The sequence below is a fragment of the Coloeus monedula genome (genome assembly GCF_965178545.1).
Source record: "Coloeus monedula genome assembly, chromosome: 18".
Taxonomy (NCBI): Eukaryota; Metazoa; Chordata; class Aves; order Passeriformes; family Corvidae; genus Coloeus; species Coloeus monedula.
The window spans coordinates 6,089,448-6,109,163 of record NC_138798.1 but is presented as its reverse complement, the minus strand read 5'-3'; the positions used below and the strand labels follow the sequence as shown (position 1 = coordinate 6,109,163).

At 48.1% G+C, this 19,716-nt stretch overlaps 1 protein-coding gene across 5 annotated transcripts in view; it reads right to left on the bottom strand.

The window, feature by feature from the left end:
* Nucleotides 1-377: 377 nt before the first annotated feature.
* Nucleotides 378-19,716, bottom strand: part of ULK1 (unc-51 like autophagy activating kinase 1) — a 76,944-nt gene continuing 57,605 nt past the window's right edge. For 4 of the 5 annotated variants that reach the window (XM_082293343.1, XM_082293339.1, XM_082293340.1 and 1 more), the window contains 12 exons: nt 17,269-17,420; nt 16,371-16,454; nt 15,534-15,796; nt 14,776-14,960; nt 13,864-13,979; nt 13,186-13,329; nt 10,469-10,656; nt 7,702-7,880; nt 7,443-7,561; nt 5,715-5,872; nt 5,369-5,504; nt 378-3,548 (listed from right to left, as the gene is read on the bottom strand). In XM_082293343.1, coding sequence (XP_082149469.1) covers nt 3,493-3,548; nt 5,369-5,504; nt 5,715-5,872; nt 7,443-7,561; nt 7,702-7,880; nt 10,469-10,656; nt 13,186-13,329; nt 13,864-13,979; nt 14,776-14,960; nt 15,534-15,796; nt 16,371-16,454; nt 17,269-17,420 — 1,780 coding nt within the window. In that variant the 3' untranslated portion in view covers nt 378-3,492. The remainder of the gene's footprint in view (nt 3,549-5,368; nt 5,505-5,714; nt 5,873-7,442; nt 7,562-7,701; nt 7,881-10,468; nt 10,657-13,185; nt 13,330-13,863; nt 13,980-14,775; nt 14,961-15,533; nt 15,797-16,370; nt 16,455-17,268; nt 17,421-19,716) is intronic. The other variant, XM_082293341.1, reaches the window with a different exon arrangement.

The window sequence follows — 19,716 nt, the reverse complement described above, 5'->3', positions numbered from 1 at the left end:
GCCTGCCGACTCTGACAGTATGATCCCGCAAATACTGAAATATGGATGGAATTTAAGCATCCAACTGGCTGGGGAGGGGTCTGCTATCAACTTGTGACAGTTCCTAACCACTGCAGGAGGAGAGGACAGGTAATATGGACAGAGAAACCAGCAATCACAGCTCCCACCCAGCAATTGGCTTCAACTTTTCCCAAATTCACAGATTTCATGCGGATTCAGGCAAGGTGGCTTTTCTGTCCCAAGCTTCACCTGCTGTGATAAGGGGGCAACAGCCCTTTTTTGCCTCAAAAGTCAAGGCTGGTAGGACCACACACATTATAAAGACCAAACTCAGATGCCACATGAACTGGAATTATGAAGGACTGAAAACAGGCCACTAACAATTTCAAATCAATTTTATTGTCTTAAATTGGTGTTGTACAATTTAAAGCCAAAAAAAAGTCACACAAAACACAAATAAAAAATGTTGACAAAGTATCAAGCATTACCTTATAAAGAACATCATCATACGCTCTCACAAACCTGAAGGTACGTGTAATTAGACTGAGGTTTCTTGAAATCTATTAAAGACGCCAGACACAAACGCTGCAACAGCAACAAAGCCATGACAATAGCAGGTGGACTACACTAGCAACTTCAGCAATGGTTGGGGGTTGGTTTTTGGGATGTTTTCTTTCTTTTTTTTTTCCTTTTTTTTGCATACCTTATTGTCTACAAAGCAATAAATATTTTTCACCAAAAAAGTTGGTTTCACGCTACATGCAGTTAGATAAAAAAGAAAGTCACCAAAGTGATGGCAAAATAAATCACCTGTCAGATTTTTCTTTGTTTTTCTTTTTTTTTTTTCCTCCCCTAGTTTTGGGGTTATTTTGTGTGGGTTTTTGTTGGTTTTTTGATGGTTTTTTAGTTTTTCTTTTTTTTTTAAATTCAAGCACAGTGGCTAAGTTTCAAGTATTGAGAGAAAAAACATATATATACACGTTTGTGTTTGTGTGTGTATCTCTACCCATGCACACACATACACACACACAGCCTTGCATGTATATACACAAACACATACATATATACTGGTTGTAGGTCTGTAAACCACAATTTTTTTTTTTTTTTGGAGCAATATATACTTGTATACATTGAATGTGGACGATTTTGATACATTCAAGTAATTAAGTACAGCTGGAAGGTTAGTGCTGAGCTTGCCACACACACGGCTCACTAGGGCAGAGACGTGGATCCCGGGCTGGGCCTCTCCTGGCCAGCAGCCCCTGGGGGCTGTGCCGGGAGGCTCTGGGGTGCAGGGGTTGGTATTGCAGAGTCAGTCCTGGCTTGGTGCTTCCGTGCTGCCTCCCAGCGCTCCCGCCTGCAGCGTAGCCCTTTGCACAGCTGGCCAAAGCCTTTCAGAAGCAGTCTGGGTCTCCTCAGCATTTCTGTCCACAACAGGCTGGGGGGGGGGTTTGTTGTTTCTGTCTTCTTTATTTTTCTTTTTTTTTCCCAGGCACAAGCACAAACGGCCACAGAAGCAGCAGACTGTGAGCCAAATACTGAAGCATTTGTGAAAGCTACACTTAAGCTTCCCTGGTCAGGGCAATTGGAAATATTTTTATATTTCTTTATTGGCATTTCTGCTCTGTGAACAGAAACACCCATGTTGCCAAACGCGGTGCCAGCTCCAAAGCCCATGAAGTTGCTCCTGAAACTCTTGTAAAATATCACACTGAACGTGCCAATCTTGAGAGGAAAAAAAAAGCAATGAGGACTTAACCACCATGTGCAAAATATTTTTAGATCCCCAAAAACTAAGCCTGAGGTTTCGAGTTGCTTTCAAAGATGCTTTTCTGCCCAGCGCTACCACAATACTGCCACAACTCTGGAACGTCACACTCATGCTCTCACAGACAGATGGAAGGCAGGCAGCTCCCCTCTCACACACATGCTCACAGCACCCGAAGCCTCACCCAGAACTCCAGCCACTCACACCCGCAGTCACATTTGGCTACAGAGTCTCCTTGAAAGAAATGCTGAACATAAAACTGAACGCGACGAGATATCTTTATAAAAAAAACCCCCAACAAACAAAAACAAAGCAGCAAATAAAACTTCTTATAAAATGCATCTCCAAGTGTGTGGGATCCTAACGCCTGTTCTTCAGCTCTTAAAAAGCACGGAGCTTTGTAATGACTGTCCTTAAAAGAACATTTAAATAAAAAACAAATCTTGGTACTGCCAGACTGCAAGTCAGCTTTGCCTGGTGTGGAGGAGGAACAGCACAGACTCTGCAGTGCTCTTTGCCTCACACTCACGAGATACAGTACAGTTAAATACGTACAGTTACACACAAACCATATCAATATCAATATATATTCACTCTTAGGAATACATATTAATATACGCACACACGTAGTGCAATAAAACAACCAGGAAGCAAGGAAAGGAATAAAAAGAACAGCATTCCTAACAGTCGTGATGTTCCTGGGTTGTTGTGTGATGCAAAGTCAACTTCTCAAAGTTCCCATAGTGTGTAAAGTGCTCCTTTGATTCACAAAGCTAGTGTTTTCAGTTTGGGGGGCTCCAGGAAAGGGGTTATTGAGCCAACAGCTGAAAGCAGGACAGCGCTAATGCTTCCTCCAGGTAGGTACGTGCTGACAGGCCGAGCCCAACAGCCAGGAGTCTTTCACATTGATCCCACTGAGCCTGGGGACCAAGGGAGGAACGGATTCATTTTGGCTTCTTACGAACACAGGAGTGTGACACTTTCTGTTGTCCTCCTGTTTTCCTGCACAGTCCCTTTCCCTGTGTTGTTTGCCCATCCAGGCAGGCAGACAGGGAGCCCACACAGCAGCCATGGGATTTCCAAGCTTCCCAGCAGCTGCACGTCCTCTGCCTCACTCAGCAAGTCTGTAGAGGTGGGAGCTACTTCACAATGCCAACTCCCTCCTCTCCAAGCACTCCAAGGCATAAACACAAGGAGAAAGGACAAAGGAGAGAGTGGAGAGGAGCCTCCAGTTGCCAGGGAGCTTGAAGATGCCTGGCTCTCAGCTGGGAAGGGGAAAGTACACAAACTGGCCTTTATGTCTGACACACTCGGACATCAACTGAAGCCAGCAGTTTCAGCACATCCATTGCCTGCAATGGACACAGCACTGGAATACCCTGTTCTTAAGCAAGAGGGATAGGCAGCAGTCTTATCCTTCAAAGTGCTGGGAAGAAGCAGACTTCTATCCTTCACCCCCTCTGACAACGAGGGAGACCTTTCCACATCAGCTATGTCTTCGCTCAGGCCTTCGGGCAGGGAAGTATTTGTGCTTGCTGCAGTCGCACGTCCCCACAAAGGAATCTGAGTCTGTGGAACAACTTCCCAAAACGTCCAAGTACAGAACAGTGAGCAGTTCATCCTCCAGGTGTCCTACTGCCAGAATCATTTCCCACCACAGCACAGGCTGTCAGGAATAAAACGATCAGCTGGGGCGAGGTGCGTGAAGGACAACGCCACTGAGATCAGGCACAGAACCCCGACAGCAGAGCTGACAGCCTGCGCTCGATGCACAGCTTACCTGAGGAAAAAAAATAGCACACAATCAGCTTCTCTTTTTTTCCTGGCAGTATAAGTATCATGACTGGAGATTGAACAAAGAAAGAAAAACAGACAGTAGAATTTCAACAAATCTAAGCAGCACTTTGAGAGTCATTACCAGGTACCAATCAGGCCAGTGATGACCTGATGAGGAACACCCTGCTGGGAAGGGACAGGTCAAAAGGTTGAACAGTCAGAGATCTGACAGTGAAAGCTGGGAGGCAGCAGTTCTAACAGAGGTATCATCAGGAAGAATTTATTCACTTCCAGTTATTGGAGCAGCTTTTGCCAGTAGGTAAAATGACTCAGGATCTCCAGTGTCATTTGCCTTGGCTTACACTGGGACATAGCCCACCCAGCATCATCAGTGCCACGTTCTCCTCACCTGAGCCCAAGAATCTTTCAAAGCAAAACGTTTGGTGGAATTCACACCTCTCATAGGAACACTTGCTGTACTTCTAGGTTCATCATTTTACTTTTCAGAAATATGTAATCGTTGACCTGAGATCTAAAATGAAACACACCCACTACTACCTATCAGAGAACAGCTCAATCAGGAAGCTGGAACTTGCAATACCAGGATAACAACTGGGAAAAGCAATCTATTACATGCATCAACTGTATCTCTGGATCAAAAGATGGATCTAGGTTTGGTAAGAAACAGCACAAGAGAAACTACTTAGTATTCCTCGTTCAGTTAGCCCTCCAGTACCACACACCACCTCCCCATTTCCCTTTGCTCTCCTTCAGTGAGCCTCCTGTCAGCTGTGAAAGTTGGTGATAATTAACTGACTGATTGCCTGGGAGCCAAAGATCTCTTCCCTCATTACCTATCCAAGGGCTCTGCCTCCACAGACAACTAGAGGCGTCCAGTGCTTTGGATGCTGGCCCGAGGCAGGCAGTGGGTGGCCAGCAGAGGGGACAGGCACATGGTCTGCCAGCTGTGGCCCCCCCTGTGGCCACAGGGACACTGCTGGGACAGCTGTGGTGCAGCAGAGCCCAGGCCAAGCCAAGCTGCCCCTATAGATGATGGTCATTCCCCATCCCCTCTTCCCACCATCCGCTGGGAGAGGCGACAGAGGTGATTGAATCCCAGCTGTAAGTGCAGGGAAAGCACGCTCAGAGCAGTCAGTCCTTTCCCCTCCAGATGGAGAGTAGCACCCCTCAGGGGACAGGGAGAGTATGGGAGGGGACAGCTCAGAGTAGCAGAGTCCCTGGGAGAGGAGGCCCAACAACAGCACACAGGTCAGAGCTCAGCTTTCGCTGGTACAGCAAGCACTTGCTGATGAGAAGAGTTTGTGTCTGCTGCCTTCCCAGCCAGGCTCGGGGCTGGGGAGCCAGGCAGGTGAGCAGTCCTGGTTCAGAGATGTGCTGGAAGGAGCCCTTGCTGTGCTGACCAGCCATCTCTGCCCTGTAGCCACTGCAGGTTCATGTTCCCAAGTGTTCTGTTCAAAGGGATGGTTCTGGCTGGAAAACAACCCCAGGCCTCAGCTGCTGCCAAACCACTTCCTTCAGAGAGTTCTTTCACACATCAGAAGTTCCAACAAAGTGCTGGCAATTGCTCTGCATGGGAAGCTCTCAAAATGTGGCTCAGAACAGGGACCTGCATTCCTAAGTTTTTCTGTTGGAAAAGCAGGAGGCCAGGCTGTGAGGAGCTTTAACAAGCTGAGAGATCTCTGCTGTGTCCACCAAGATGTAGCCAAAGGAAAAAAATGGTGCTGGGACCTGAAATCTCTGATCATGCAGCTAAAAATCCCACACGTTCTCAGGGAAAAAACCAGAAAGCCACCAAATACTCACATTTACTGATGTTTTCTATGTCCCCCTGTTCAGTGATGATGTTCAGGAGCCCCTCCATGAGCAGCAGAGCCTTGTGGTACCTCTGTGCACAGTCCTCTCTGTGGTGGAACATCTCATCCAGGGCTGCAGACTGCACCTGAGGGCAACAACCCAGTGCCAAGAGCTTATTGCCAGAGCAGATCCAGCTTTCCCAGCACGGCCCCTCAGCTGCGTGGACAGCCCACTTGCCCAGCCTCCAGAGGGGAGCATCATGAGGGAAACCACCTGCTAAGGCCACCAGCAGGAACCATTACTGCCCAACACTGCTCTGTGCTAACCCCAGTCCCAGGCACTGTGAGATTTTTACCATTTGCACAGCGTAGCTGAAGATGAGCTTCTCTGCAGTAATGCTGTTGATACGATCCATGAGCTTCTGTTTGTCCAAGAAGAATCTCTGCAGCCTCATGTTGAGGCAGTGGCAGGAGGATACACTGGATTTGTAAAGCTCATTCAGCTTCTTCACAACTACAGTAAAAGAAAGAAATGCTTTAGGCACTACTTCCAGTTCTCCCCATGCCTCCCCATGTCCACGTGCAGGACCCTGAAGGATTAACCTGGAGACAACAGGGTTATGTTAAACCCAAGGGACTGGCAGGAAAGCCCTGCACCAAGAGGGTTTTTTCCCTTTCCTCTGTCACCTTCACCAGTTATAAGCCTGCACATGGCAACTCCTACACACCTCTGGTTCACCTGAGGCCAGGTCTATTTTTGTTTCCCTCAGCTGTCACAAGGCAGGAGCAGTTTGCTCTGTACAGGATGTCTCACACACCACCACCAGCAGAAGATACAGAGCTTCTGCTGCTTGATGGGTGATGATGTGCTGTGAAGGAGTGCTTGGCTCACACGTGGGAGCTCTTGGAGTGTGGATCAGCAGCACTGACTAAGCAAGGGAATCTCTCCTGGGACTCTGCTGTCCCACTGAGAAAAGACATGGATGCCCGTGAAAGGCCACTCCTTTCCTGGACCACGGCAGCTCGCACGGGAAGGTTATGGAATAGAGAATCAGGAATCAAATACGACTCTGAGCGATTAAATAACAATCCAAAACTGCAAGGGATGCCACGGCTGAGTCTCCCTAGCTACATGGCACGATCTACGCAGAGTACTGAACACAAACTCCCACCAACATCTGATGAGTACTAACTCCTACACGCACATTTGAAAATCCCCACGCTGCATGAGACAAGACAAGCCAGCCTTGCCCAATTCCCACACACTGAAGGACAAATGACACTATCAATCTAGAAGCTGCAATCTGCTCTGAAAAGGAGTGATTTATTTGGGTTATGACAACTTTCCTGTTAGCCTGAACTTGTGGAAGATGTGTAGCTAAATCTGGTGTATTTTGCTCCACACTGCCTGCTACAACGTATGTGTGCTCATCGTATTTAACATCCATTTTTTTACACCCCATCCCAAGGCAGCACAAATACTTGCAAAGACAAATCTCACCAGGTGGCTGGTGGGTCAAGTATTTCAAGTGCTTCAAAAAGCTCCCTCAGTAATATTACAATGGGAGTTTTAAAATTATTTTTTCTGATCACTGACTCACAGCCAGCTCTCACCACAGCCAGCCAGATGCAAATGTAAGGCTGTAACACCAGCAAAGAAGTGACTCTGGCATTACCAGTACTTCACTTCCTGTGTTTTTGTTTCACTTGAAAAATCATCACTGCCAGGACAAGTCTCTTTTGCCAAGTAAGCACTTCCTAGGACATGTACTGTGTAATTAAGCTGGGCTTACATCAAGTACAAATAAGCACCTGAGACAGAGATATACAAGGAATCAGATAAGATACATCCCCCCTCACAATTAGTGAAGAGTCTCACAGGAGCACGACAATAGCTCTGAGACAAAGTCAAGGTGAAGAGAGGAACGTTCTCAGTGTGAATAAAGATCTGGCTGCACAAGGGGACAATCACAAATGAGCTCCCACCACCCCAGTGGGGTTCACACTCACTCCATACCCTCTGTGACACTTTTAATACTTCCATTCCAGGTGAGTCCTTTGCCCCGAGTGCAGCAGACTCTTACCTTGCTTGACGGTGGAGGAGAGGCACAGCTTGCCAGCTTTGATCTGCTCTATGGCCATCTGCAGCCCCGAGGACAGAAGCTCTGCCACTTTCAGGTACAACACGAGCTGCTCTGCATAGCTGCAAAGAAAGCAGTGCAGTGCAGACAGATCAGTGTGACAGCAGCCCCGTGTCCCCAAGGACTGTGGGTACATAAGGACGCGTGGGGTGGGAGGGAGCGACAGAAGCCCTGGGAGCTGGGCAGCTCTGCCCGTCCTTACCTCCACTCCCGGCTCAGGAGGCTGATCTGGTCGGCCACCACGCTCTCCTGGAGCTGGTACTCAGATGTCACCGAGCTGCTCATGTCACTGGAGCTGCCCTTCAGAGCAGCGATTTCCATCACGTAGTGCACGAAGGCCAGCGTGAAGCGCAGGCTGCGCAGGATGTCCGTGTGCTCTTGCTGTTGAAGGGATGCCAAGGGGGGGTTACAGGGAAAGCTGCTCACCTGAGCTGTGCCAGCTGTGCCCACCCCCAGCTCACAGAAACACCACCTCAGCCCCAGACTCTGCTACACCTCTGCTCTGGGCCAAACTCAGCCTGGAGCCTGCACTGGTTCCTCTTCCACAGTAACAGCAGCCAGCTACAGCCCCAGGCCAGAAATTTCTAGACAGCTCCCTGGAGAACCTGGTGAGACTTACTCTAAAATTACAAGCTCCCTTCCCAAGAAGGATCCCAGCTCTGTGGGATTCTTTCAGAAATCAGCAGGAAGGAGGAGAGACCATCTGCACCACAGGCACAGCTCTTGTTCCCACTACAGCAATGCCAGTGTGGATTTCATGAGAGCGACAACCTCCTACACCATAGAAAACTGCCAACAAAGTATCTCCCACCCTACATCCCAGTCTTCATCCCCTCCCAGTTCAGTGCAGTGAGCCCTGAATGGGGTTCTCTGAGAAGACAGCTAGGACAACCTTTTCTCTGTAACTCCTGTCCAGCTGGTGAGGAAAGTGCTCACACCAAGTGCTGCAGTCATTTCAGTGTAGTTTTTCCTCTGCTATTACAGATCAAAGGGGATTATCCCATTTCTGGGAAGCTGCATTGCTTAAGTCACTGCAACCAGTTCTGGGAAGTTAGTATTTGTGGAAAAACTGAATGCTTGTGGGTCTGCAAAGTGAATTGCTGCCTGAATCAGATGCCAACTCCATTGTTTGTACTCTGTTGAGAAGTGGGTAACCTTCTTGGTCTTCAAAGATTCACAGGCTCAGTTCTCTGAAAGGGGGCTGGTAAGGATGTTTTCTACATAAATTTAACAGAACCCCCATGCTCAAGATCTGAGAGCTTCTTTCTTTCTTTTACTGGCTCAGGCACTTGGCTGCTCAGGCAGCTTTGACTATCTGGAATATGAATCTCTCCTCCCACTACCTAGCTACCTGGACAGTCCAGTACGGTGAGGAAGTATTATCTTCATCCTCCTCAATTTTCTTTAAAAGCAGAGGAGGAACTTGGAGATTAAGTAATTACCAAGTCATACAAGAAGTTTGTGGCAGAGCAGGAAACTGCTGAGATCTTGCAGGTCTCAGCCTCCTATCTCTAACCAACAGGCAGTCCTTCCTCTGCCTACAGGCAGCTTCTGTTAACTGTGCTGGCATTTATGGCCTCATTTGCCATCACAAATCTTCCACAGCCATCTCTGTATTTAGAGCACTGCAAAAGAAACTAAACCCCAGCCTCCAGTGTGCCTCGTCTGCACCTAAAGAAACTTTTACAAAAGATGGAAGAACCACCCATCTGAACGCAACAGCGCTGCTCAAGATAAACAAGGGCACTTAAACAGTACAACTTCAGTGCCCTGAAAGATGAGCAGAAATCAGAAAACCTGCCAGGTTTGCATTCTGGCCAACTCCACAGAGCACAAACAGGTCTTGAAATCTGCTGTAAAGGTTTTGTGACATGCAAATGGATTACTGTGCTCAACAGAAACGACGGACTGAAGCCAAATGACTCATTACAGACAGAGAAGCTGAGTGCTATTCCAAGATCAACTGATATTTCCTTAGGACACTCCTCTGCAGACCAGTGTCTGAAGTGGTGGCAGCTGGCGGGGCCCCAAACTTCTGTCACCTCACACAGGTAGGATGCTCAGTGAAACCGACTGCTATTGTGATCACGTCATTGCTGGAAGCCCTTGCCCTGTGGCTTTACAGGTAATGAAGCCAACAAATGCAATCCAATGCAGAACTGGCAGAAAAAATGAGCTCAACAAAATCTGAAGTAGAAGAGCAAACCCACATCCTTAAAACGAAGTATGCATATCTCTGTTGGTATCTTGGGCTTTTCAGCAGCACCAGCAAGTATCAGACACAAAGAGTCTTCTCCAGTCCCAGACAGCCCAAGGAGGTATCACAATCAGAGCCAAAAGCGTGACTGGATCTGCCTCCCACCTCCACTGCAAATGGGCAGCCTGACCTACATTTCAAATATATCTAGCTATAACAGCATTTGCTCTGCTTCAGCCTGCAGAGAAGGGGAGCCTGGCAGCCTTTCAGTTTCACAATCTGGTTCAGCTGTTCTGGTGCAGAACACGGCGTCCCCCCACCCCCAGTAGGAACAGAAGTGTCAGGTTTACTTTGTTTTCAGGTCCTTTCAGCAGAGACCATATCACTGCCGACTCCCCAAGTGCACCAGGCAGGCACCTGACACACTGAGCTACTTATGCTCTCAGGTCAGCCAGTACTAAAGCTGAGCCTTTAAAAAGGGAGAGGCCCAAAGCAGGCAGGTTTGCTTCAGAAGCCCTTAATACAGAATGCATTGGATAACTGCTCTTCCAACCTGCAATGTCAGCTTTGGAAATGGGGAATTTTAACCTCAGTCATGGGCTGTCTCATGGACTAAAGGGCTTGGTGCTAAATATGCCCTGGGCTTTCTGAGCACTGCACTGGCCTTGCTCTCTTGGAAACAGTTTACTCCACCTTCGGAAGCAACTCTGTTGACTACAAGCATGGAGCTGTCTGGATTTGCTTTACTTTTATTCCCTTGGGATATACCCACCTCCATGAGTGTCTCTTCAGGCAGCTCTGGTGCCTCAAATGTAACAGCACCTTCCAGGTTGGCAGTGATGGGATCAGCAAAAGTGTACCGGAGACTTGAGGGGCCCTCCAGAGCCTCTGCAGCAGCTCCCACTGCCAAGTGCCTCCCGCTGAAGGAGCCTCCAGAACTGAGAGAGCTGGAAGACCCCACTGTGAAGAAAAACAGACAAAGGAATTAACTGGAGGTATTAAAGGCAGGACAGGTAGACATTCCTCACACAGGAGAGAGGACAATTCTGTAGGATTCAGGATCCTGGGTCGGACAGAAGCCAGCAAGAGGTACTTTGGAGGAAGATGCAAGGACTCTGGATGCAGAATAATCACTCACTACCATAAACTCCTTAGCTGGTCAGGCAAACCAGCTTACAAGCTCAGGCAGATTTAAAGCACCTTCCAGAATGATGATCATTTATGGAGACAATTCAGAAGAAATTATTTTCCCTTTTTTTTGGCTAAACCCTTTCTGAATCCTGCCACAACATCTTGGGCTGATCTTTATCATACACTGTCATAGCCAACTCCCCCACCAAGGAACAGCACAGTTTGAACCCTGGCTCCCTGCCTGTTTGCTGTCACTGTCACTGAATGAGCACTCTGATAAGTGATGGTTCTAGAACATCCCGCATGCAAGCCAGGAGAGCTTTCCATTACATCCTTGCTCTTCTGCTTTCCCCTCTTTATAAATAAGAGGCTGGGCAGAGAATGAGTGACCAGCTGAGTCAAGACCCTAATCCCAGGATTCTGGAGACCCTGTAGGTGTGGTGTCCATCAGACAATTCCCTCACCATCAGTTTTTCCCCTTCTTGACCACTGAATCTGCCCTAGGAGCACAAAGGAGTTTTTGTCTCAGAGTATTCACAGGACATTCACCACTTCCAGAGGGCTTCCTACCCCTGGCACACTGCCACAGAGGGAAACACTCTGTCTGTGGGGGATGACAATACCAGCTCCAACACTCTGCTAATTCTACCCAGGTGGTATTCTCCACTGTCACTGGTCCTTTGGAGAAAGATGTTTCTCTTCTAACCACGAGTTTAATTTACTGCCCTACCCTGCTTTCAAAAGGTTCAGCAATATAATAATGCACACCTGATCTGTAGAGAGGCACAGCCTCCTTTCCTCCTAAAGCTTTCTCCATGTTCGCAGCAATGCTTCAAAGCTAAGTGGATCATCAAAGACAGGCAGAGTATTTCCAGTTCTCTCAGAGACAGGAAAGAGGAGAGGACCTAACAACATTTCATTCTGGATGCCCTGTAATTCCAAGAGACTATTTGCAGAAACTGTTATGATGACTCACAGAAAGGCTCTGCCTTTAGAACTGTCCTTACTCATGGCTTGTCCAAGCAGTTGGGGTGAAAAGCTCCAGCTTGCAAATCTCCCCTTTCCACCATTAACTTTATGCATTAACTCTAACATGAGGAGTTCCTCACAGGCCTAATAAACAAAGCTTGTCCTACAGCACTGCTTTGGTCACCCTGATCTAACGCTGTGTGTCTGTTGTAGGTTCACTTTCAACAGCCTCCTATTCCAGGCCTCCCATCTGACATCCTGACTGCTGGGCAGACCCTTGAGCACCCAAGTATCAGCTTGCTAAAATCTGGTGCCTGGATATGCTTCCAGATTGCCATTATTCCTGCAAAAGCAATACAGGAAGCCTGAATCCTCTGTCCATCACATTGCAGGAGAAGCTGGAGGCTGTAGCCAGGACAGTTACCCCACGGTGCGACAGGCCCCTCACACGATTTTTAAGAGTCTTAAAGCTCCCCTTCCAAATAAATGAGACAAAGAAAGAACCGTGGTTCCAACCTGCCAGACAAAGACATTGAGTGGTTTTAGTTAGGATGGAAATGCAAGTTATACACAGGAACTGAGCCCACATGTCCCCCCATCCCAGTCAAGCATCTTATTCATGGTCACATCCAAACTTTCCCTGCAGTAATTGAGAACAATAGAGTCAAGTGCACTGAGATGAGGAACAGCCAAGACAAAAAACCAAACAAGCCAAATATGCAAATCAAAATGTGTCCAAATATTTTCTTAAACTGAACATAGACTCCAACTCCCAGCCACTGTATCCCAAAAGGGCCAATTACCACAGCCTCAACTGCTGGCTGATGAGGCCAGAGCCCTGGTGGGTGTCTTACAAGGAGTATCTGTCAAGCAGGAGTGCATTTCCCCATCTCCTACCTAAGCAGCTCAGAGCATAGGTAACACCACTAATAGTTTTGCACACATCCTGGCCCTTTCCCAGCAGTCCTTGTGCACTGAAATTGCTGGGCATGGATAGTCACACTCATCTTTTATAGCTCATCCAAAATCCATGGGGAGAACAATCAGAACACAACACAATCTTTACATTTGTTGACCTCTCAGCAACAGTGGTTCTGCGAACAGCTGCAGCACTATTCCTGAAGCAGACAGCAATAAAGTAGAAGTTTGTCTGTCTCTTACAGAACTGGGAAACCACTCTCTGGCACTAATGCCAGTGCAAACAGTTAGCAGCAATAACTGGGGTTGGCAGGAGCCAGCACAAGAACCTCAAAGGTGCTGAGACCAGCTGAGCTCTACAGATTGCTCTGAGCAGCCTTCTGCCATCACCAGTGCCCAGCAGCAAGGAATGCAACACATCTCTCTGCCCCCAGGCATTCCCACTGGAACAGGCAGGTATCGGCCCTTTACCTGAAAACATCCTGGTCCTCGTGGTCTGTGGGGGGGTTGTTCCACTGGGAGGGGATCCGACAGTAAAAATCACTGGGGATGGGCTGGCAGAGCCCCCAGCCCGGGCACCAGAGTGCAGGGTCCCTCCGTAAGCACCTGAGGGAGCTGGGGAGACAGTTGAAAGGTGCAGACCGGCATTACAGGAAGGTTACTCGGAGCACGGGTGCCTTGCCCAGCGGGTGTGTTCCTGCAGACTCTCCTGGGACACAGTGGGTACCAGCACAGGCCAGTGAAGCATCCCCAGCAACACAGGCCACAGCACAGAGCCTGGGCAGCACCAGCCACTGCTGCAGCTGCTCTCCCTCCTCGCTGCCTGACCTGCACGCCCAGAACGCCCACCCCTGCAGAGCCATTCACACTCGAGCCGCCTGGCACCACGTCACCACTTGCACAGGTTATCGCACTCAGAACGAGCCAGAAGAGGAAGCCCTGCCTACAAAAATCACACCACTATCCAGCAGTTACACAGCACACACAGCCCACAGAGCAGGGGAAAGCAAACACCACTGCACTCCTCACACACGGCACTCGCTTCCTGTGCCAAGAGCCACCAGCAAAGCAGCCTCCCATCTGCAGGAGGGGGGTATGCAAACCCCACCCCAGAACATCCTGCCAGATCTGCCTGGCCTCCCCACCTACCTGCAATTTCCATTGGCTTCTCATTGTTCAGGCTGTCGCTGCTGCCAGCTTCCGAGATCTGTGCCCCAAAAGCTGCCTTCAGAAGCAGGTCAGTGAGCCTGCCTGTGCTCAGAGATCTAAAAAGAGTACATACAACATCATGCTGAAAGTCAACAGGTGCAAGGTGTCAGCTAACTTCATTTCTTTGTGCCATTCCTGGTCCACAGCCACTTAACACAGTAAACAGTCTGGAGCTGAAAAAACCACTCTTTCAACAGAGCATCTGAAGCACCTCCAGCTACTTGTAGAAAGCACAAAACTATCACGACTAACTGCAGTAATGCAAGTCCTCACTACATTAACACAACACAATTTGTTTTTGTTGAAAGGTATGAAAATCAGTATCAGAGGACTCCTCCAGAACACTGGGGAAAGCTGCAGTGCGCAGAGAGGCACGTAAGAAAAACTAAGCAGCAGCTGTGACTTTCTATCCTGCAGTGCTCACGACAGCCAGCATGTGGCCTTTCAACAGATCTCTCTTCTGAAGACCTGTGCCCACTGTTTCATGTAGGAGGAACACCCAGAACAGCTTCTCCTCCATGACAGACCCCACAGAGAGCAAGCCAAGCATCTGAGTGACTGCTTGTCTGGCAATAAAATCCTGCATCCCCACTTGATGAAACTCTGCACACTAAACATGGTGTGAAGCTGCAGATAATATTTCATTTTTAAAAATACAGGCCATGACCTGCCCCTGTAGAGGAAGACTTTTAAAATCTGCACCATAGCTGTTTGCAATCCAAAGGCTAGCAGATAACTACACAATGTTTACAGGTGCCTCACAACTTCAGCATTAGCTGGGGTTTGAAATTTTCCCCATCTGTCCTGTATTGAGGAGTGAAGCATCACTGTATGAAGCAGACTCCAGCTCACCTGCCCTTGATCTCTTCCACAGGCCTCAATCCCAACCCAGTTTGCTGGCAGTGGAAATGACCCATCTCCTTCAGATCTGGCAAGGTCTTGTTCCGTGTTGGAGTCATCATGACCCCCTGATGGGCCAAGAGGGTGAGGAGATTCTGGGAACTTGGGGTTTTGGGGAACTCAAATGGGGACACAGCCTAAGAAGAACAGAAAGAACAGAAATCTGTCTTTAAAATTAAGGGGGAAGGTTCCTCTTGGTCCCTATTTGTTTATCAAAATTAAACTATTTAACAACCTACCTGAAATAAAGGTAGAAATCACCCTGAACAGTTATTTGTCCCTAATCCCAGAAAGGCTAAAACGAAAGGACAACAAACTGCTGAGACTTTTGCAAGCAGAGCAAATGCTGTCCCAGTGCCTGCTCTCCATGAGGCACAGGGCTGTCACTGGCTCTGCTGGGGATTCCTGCTGGACACATGCCTGTGTCACAGCTGGGGCACCATGTCCCCACCGGCCATCAGGGCAGCTCCTTCCCCTGCCTGCTCCCAAGCCCAGGCTCTGCTCAGCTGCTGAGCGCTGCTGCCAAGGCAGAGCTGCCCACAGTAAGTAGGACACCACCCCATTTCACACAGATCACTGCTCAGCCTTCACAGGATAGAAGCAAGTGCTGATAAATCCAGGTCAGAGTTATCTGCTCATGCAGCAGCTCATCCCCACATCACCCAGAAGATCACGGTGTGAGAGGCCCAAAAGCAGACTCCTAGGTATACCTTTGTAGGGGAGCCCATTATCGTTGGCAAAGGGCTTCTCTGCATGAACTCGGAGAGCTTTGGTGAGGATCGGAGCTGCCGGCAGTGCTGCAGGCCATGAATCTGCAGAGGCTGGCTGACTGGGGTATGACCAAAGTGAGCAACAAGAGGATCAGAGTGCTGCTTGGTTATCTTCTGCCTGCAGGAATGCAAATCCGACAGGTTGGGAGCACTGTGGAGCCGGGAGCCCATCCCTCGAGAAGACTGTTCAGGCGCCGAGGAACCTGGAGGGCACAGAGTGACAAACCACATCACTGTCCGGTTCTAACAGAGAGAGACAGCCTGATCCCAGGTTCCACAGCTCAAACAGCTGCAGATCAAAACCTTCTATGGCTAAGGATGGCACTGAGCAGAGCCACAGCACTGCCAGGCCTGGTAAGGTTTTGAGTCTGTGGGAGAATGAGATATGAACAACAGGGAAATAAAAGGGCAGCTTCTTTCCTTCATTGCTGCCCTTTCAGGGACACAGACCATGACTGTGAGAGCTCAGCAGCAAGGAAACTACACATCAAAGAGGCCCCTTAGCAGAGAGGGTGCTGGAGATGCTTTTCCTCCATTCCATCCATTGGCGTCAAAGTCCCAAATTTGAGGTTTTGCGGCACAGGGTCTGTCAGCACTGAAGATGCTGGCTGACAGGATTTGAATGGATCAACCCCAACTCTCACCAGCACACAGAGATCCTGGCTGGCCAAGCATCCAGAGAAGCTGCTGGAGCAACCAACCCAACCTAGAATGCCCTGAGACTACAGTTCTGGCTTTATCTATAGGAATAATGAAGGAAGGTAAGGACCAACGCACCGGCAACAGGAACACGGCTTCTCACTTCTGCTCCAAGAGAAGATGGGGTAACAGTCTGGTTGGGCTGCTCTGGGATTGTTCCAACTGTGAGGGAATGCAACAAAAAGAAGTTCATTCAGTATTAAGTTTCCATAGGCAAGAACAGCACTATGCACCACCTGTTTATGGGAAGATGCCAGTTATCTCTTCCATCTTCTCAGCCCTAGCTGTGTCGTGAGAAGATCCTCAACTCCTGTAAAAGGAGGTAATGAAAACTCTGCCTGGTATTAGTTTAGCAAGTTTTAGTCTGACTTTGCAATGGTATTAGTTCAGAGGAATAGAATATGAATATTCTGTATTTTGCCAACAGCAGAGACTAACAAATACAGGATTGGAGACACCAGGGATACAGAACAGCTCATTCTATGCGTCTGTTCTTTTACTGAAAACAGCAAACTGCATCCACTGCACACTGGGTTTTCTCTTGTCCCTTTCCACTTGAATTGCTTCTTAGCATCTAGATCAGGCTACCAGATATTTAGTCAAAACTTTTCAGTCTGGAAGTTCAAGCCCTTTCAAAGAATTTTGCTTTGATGATAATTGGCTTACATTTGTTCTAACCCCAACCCAAGCCAGTAAAAAGATACTTTGCACTTACAGAAGCCCTCTTCTGAGGGCAGCAAAATATTTGATGCAGGCACTAAAGCAAAGCTTGCCTCTCCTGGGGCTAACAGGTATTTTTCTCTCCATTTTACTGAGGCCAAAACACTTGTCAAATAATCTGTGGAGAAGAACCACAGGGGAACACAACAACCTGAACTCTCCCCTACCTGGAAGCTACAGCTGGTCAAACCCCTCTCTTTACAGGAAAGAGGCAAGTGATTTTATTAGGACAGCAATGTGCCAGCTGACATCTTACCTTGTGGTGATGGCATAAACGGCTTGGCACCACCAAAGGAGAGCTTTTTAGTGCTGGGCACAGATCCATGCTCTCCAGGATAAGGAGGGGAAGCACCAGTTTTGGGAAAACCAAGAGGACTTGTACTGCTGGACCTCCGGACCGCAGCAGACCTTACAGGAAACAAGAGCAGCACACAGGTTACTCAAGAGCCAGTACAAAGAAGAAGGAGAACAGCATCACCCAACACACACAGAGCTACTCCCACAAAAGCACAGCTTCATGACTGTTCATCCTGGATTTAAATCCCACTGTTCTGGGACTCCGCCAATACAGAGTAAGGTGATAATCCTTGTTCTCAAGAGTTTCAATTCAAATAAAAAGAACAATCAAGGTTAGCTTAGCTGTAAGCAGCACAGTCATTTTTCAGAGAAACTTTAGATGCTTTCAGGTATCTACATCAATCCTGAACAAGACACAGTTTCCTATCTTGCCATGTCCAAGATGTTTATTGTAGGCAGTGTCTCTAGAATGCCCTGAGAGGGCTTTATTCAAGTGTGCCTCCTGTGCTGAGCCACTTGCCCTTCAGTCAGAGCAGCCTTTAGGCAGAAAGCGAGGTGAAGTGTGCCACGGCACTGCTCTGCAACAGAGCTTGGACTTAAATCAGGAGCTACAGGGCAAAACAGCAAAACCCAACAGTGAGTGGCTGTCAGATCTGAAACACTTCACAACTACCCAGAGGAATTTGGGTCTTTGGGCTGGACAGTCAGAATTGCCTGTCTAAATGCCTTCGAATCCTTGTGAAGCCTCAACTCAGGGAGTTAAAATAAATTTGTAAAGCCCACACATGCAGGAACCTTGAGTATTACTCAGTGCTAAAATGAAACAGAAGAGGAAACTAGTGGGAAAGTGAGTACATCCACACCATCAGTCTGGAGAGAGACAGGATTATTGCATATTAATTATTTCTCAATATGTTACTCTTTTCACCATCATTAAGAACACAACCTAAACTGCCATGACATTCTGCCTCTGCAGGCTCCTTCACCAAGATTCCCATTACACTCCTCTATATGAGAACACAGTCTTTTCATCAAGTCCTTAATTCTATTCTCAATTTGCAAACATTTTTCTCTTGTTAAAAGAACATTAGTCTCAACTAGTAGGTGGTTTTCTGGACAGGAATCAACAACTATGCTGAAAAAACCCCCTCCATGTTTGAGCCACTGAAAGATGCTGTCACTAAGGTATCCTGCCTCCTCTGCCAGGGATGCTGCATTTAGCTGTCCTCATGTACCTGAACAGAAGGAACAAAGGATATGGGTTTCAGCAGTGCCAGGAATGGAAGAATCATCCTGATGAACTGTCAGCAGAACTACTCAGCAACACCTCTAGGTGTATATTTCACTTTATGCCATATTTCAGAAAAATAAATAAATTTTGGAAAAAGTCTATTTCAGTAGTTGAGATAGTTGAGGTAGTTGATCTGCCACCCTCCCTGCCCCTATTCAGTGTGTTACCACATTCCACAGCCAAGTAAATCCATGCTATAATCACATGCTTGGAAAAAAAGGAAATAGTTGAACATTTTAACCTAAAAATCACTTCTCTTCAGGTTGTTCCAGATTCAGAGGCTAATGCTCATCAAGTGCCTGGCCCTAAAGCAAAATGAATTTCCAAAGAGAAAGGTGAGAAGATACGTAGATTTTCAGTGGCAGAAAGTATTGCCCTGCCATGTTTTTAATTCTCCAGACCACAAGCCATGCAGAAGGCTGAATTTTATCTATCAGGAACTTGCAGAAGAAAGCTGCCAGGTGACTGCTGCTGCTGGAAGATGTGGAATGCCAAATGTCACCCTACGAGACCCGGGGTAAGCCAGCAGACGAGCAGGACAGGTGATGTGGCCAGAGGTACATACACCTAATTAGCACCTCCCCAAGCCACACATCTGTCCACAACCACACCACGTTACACAGGCACACAGCAGCCAGTCAGGTGACAGGGGGACATTTCTCAGACACCAGAGTGCACGTCAAGGTTTGCAATCAAATGACTCAGCAAACATGACTGGGCACTTGGCAGCAATGGCCTGTTTGATACACCTGATGGAAAAGTGGAATCACACACTAAATGCCTGGTGGAGTTTTCTCCTGCCATTCCTGAAGGGTGTCTACTGAACCTGCTGATTAGAGGAAGTGATGGCCACAGATAAGTATGGCTTCCTGGGGCAGAAAAAACATGACGCCAGAGATGCTGAGAAGATGCTAAAAGCAGCCTGTTAGTCACCCTGATTGGGCCCATTCCTCGAGTTCCTGTGCAGGGACATGCCAATCTCAGCATTACACAGTGGTGACTAAAAGCAGCAAAACATGGCAGTTTGCTCCCTGACTGTAGCTGTGGGCTGTGAGCCTCAGCTCAGCAGCCCATCACCAGGTCTGGGCCTGGCACAACACCTTCTCACAGGGATAA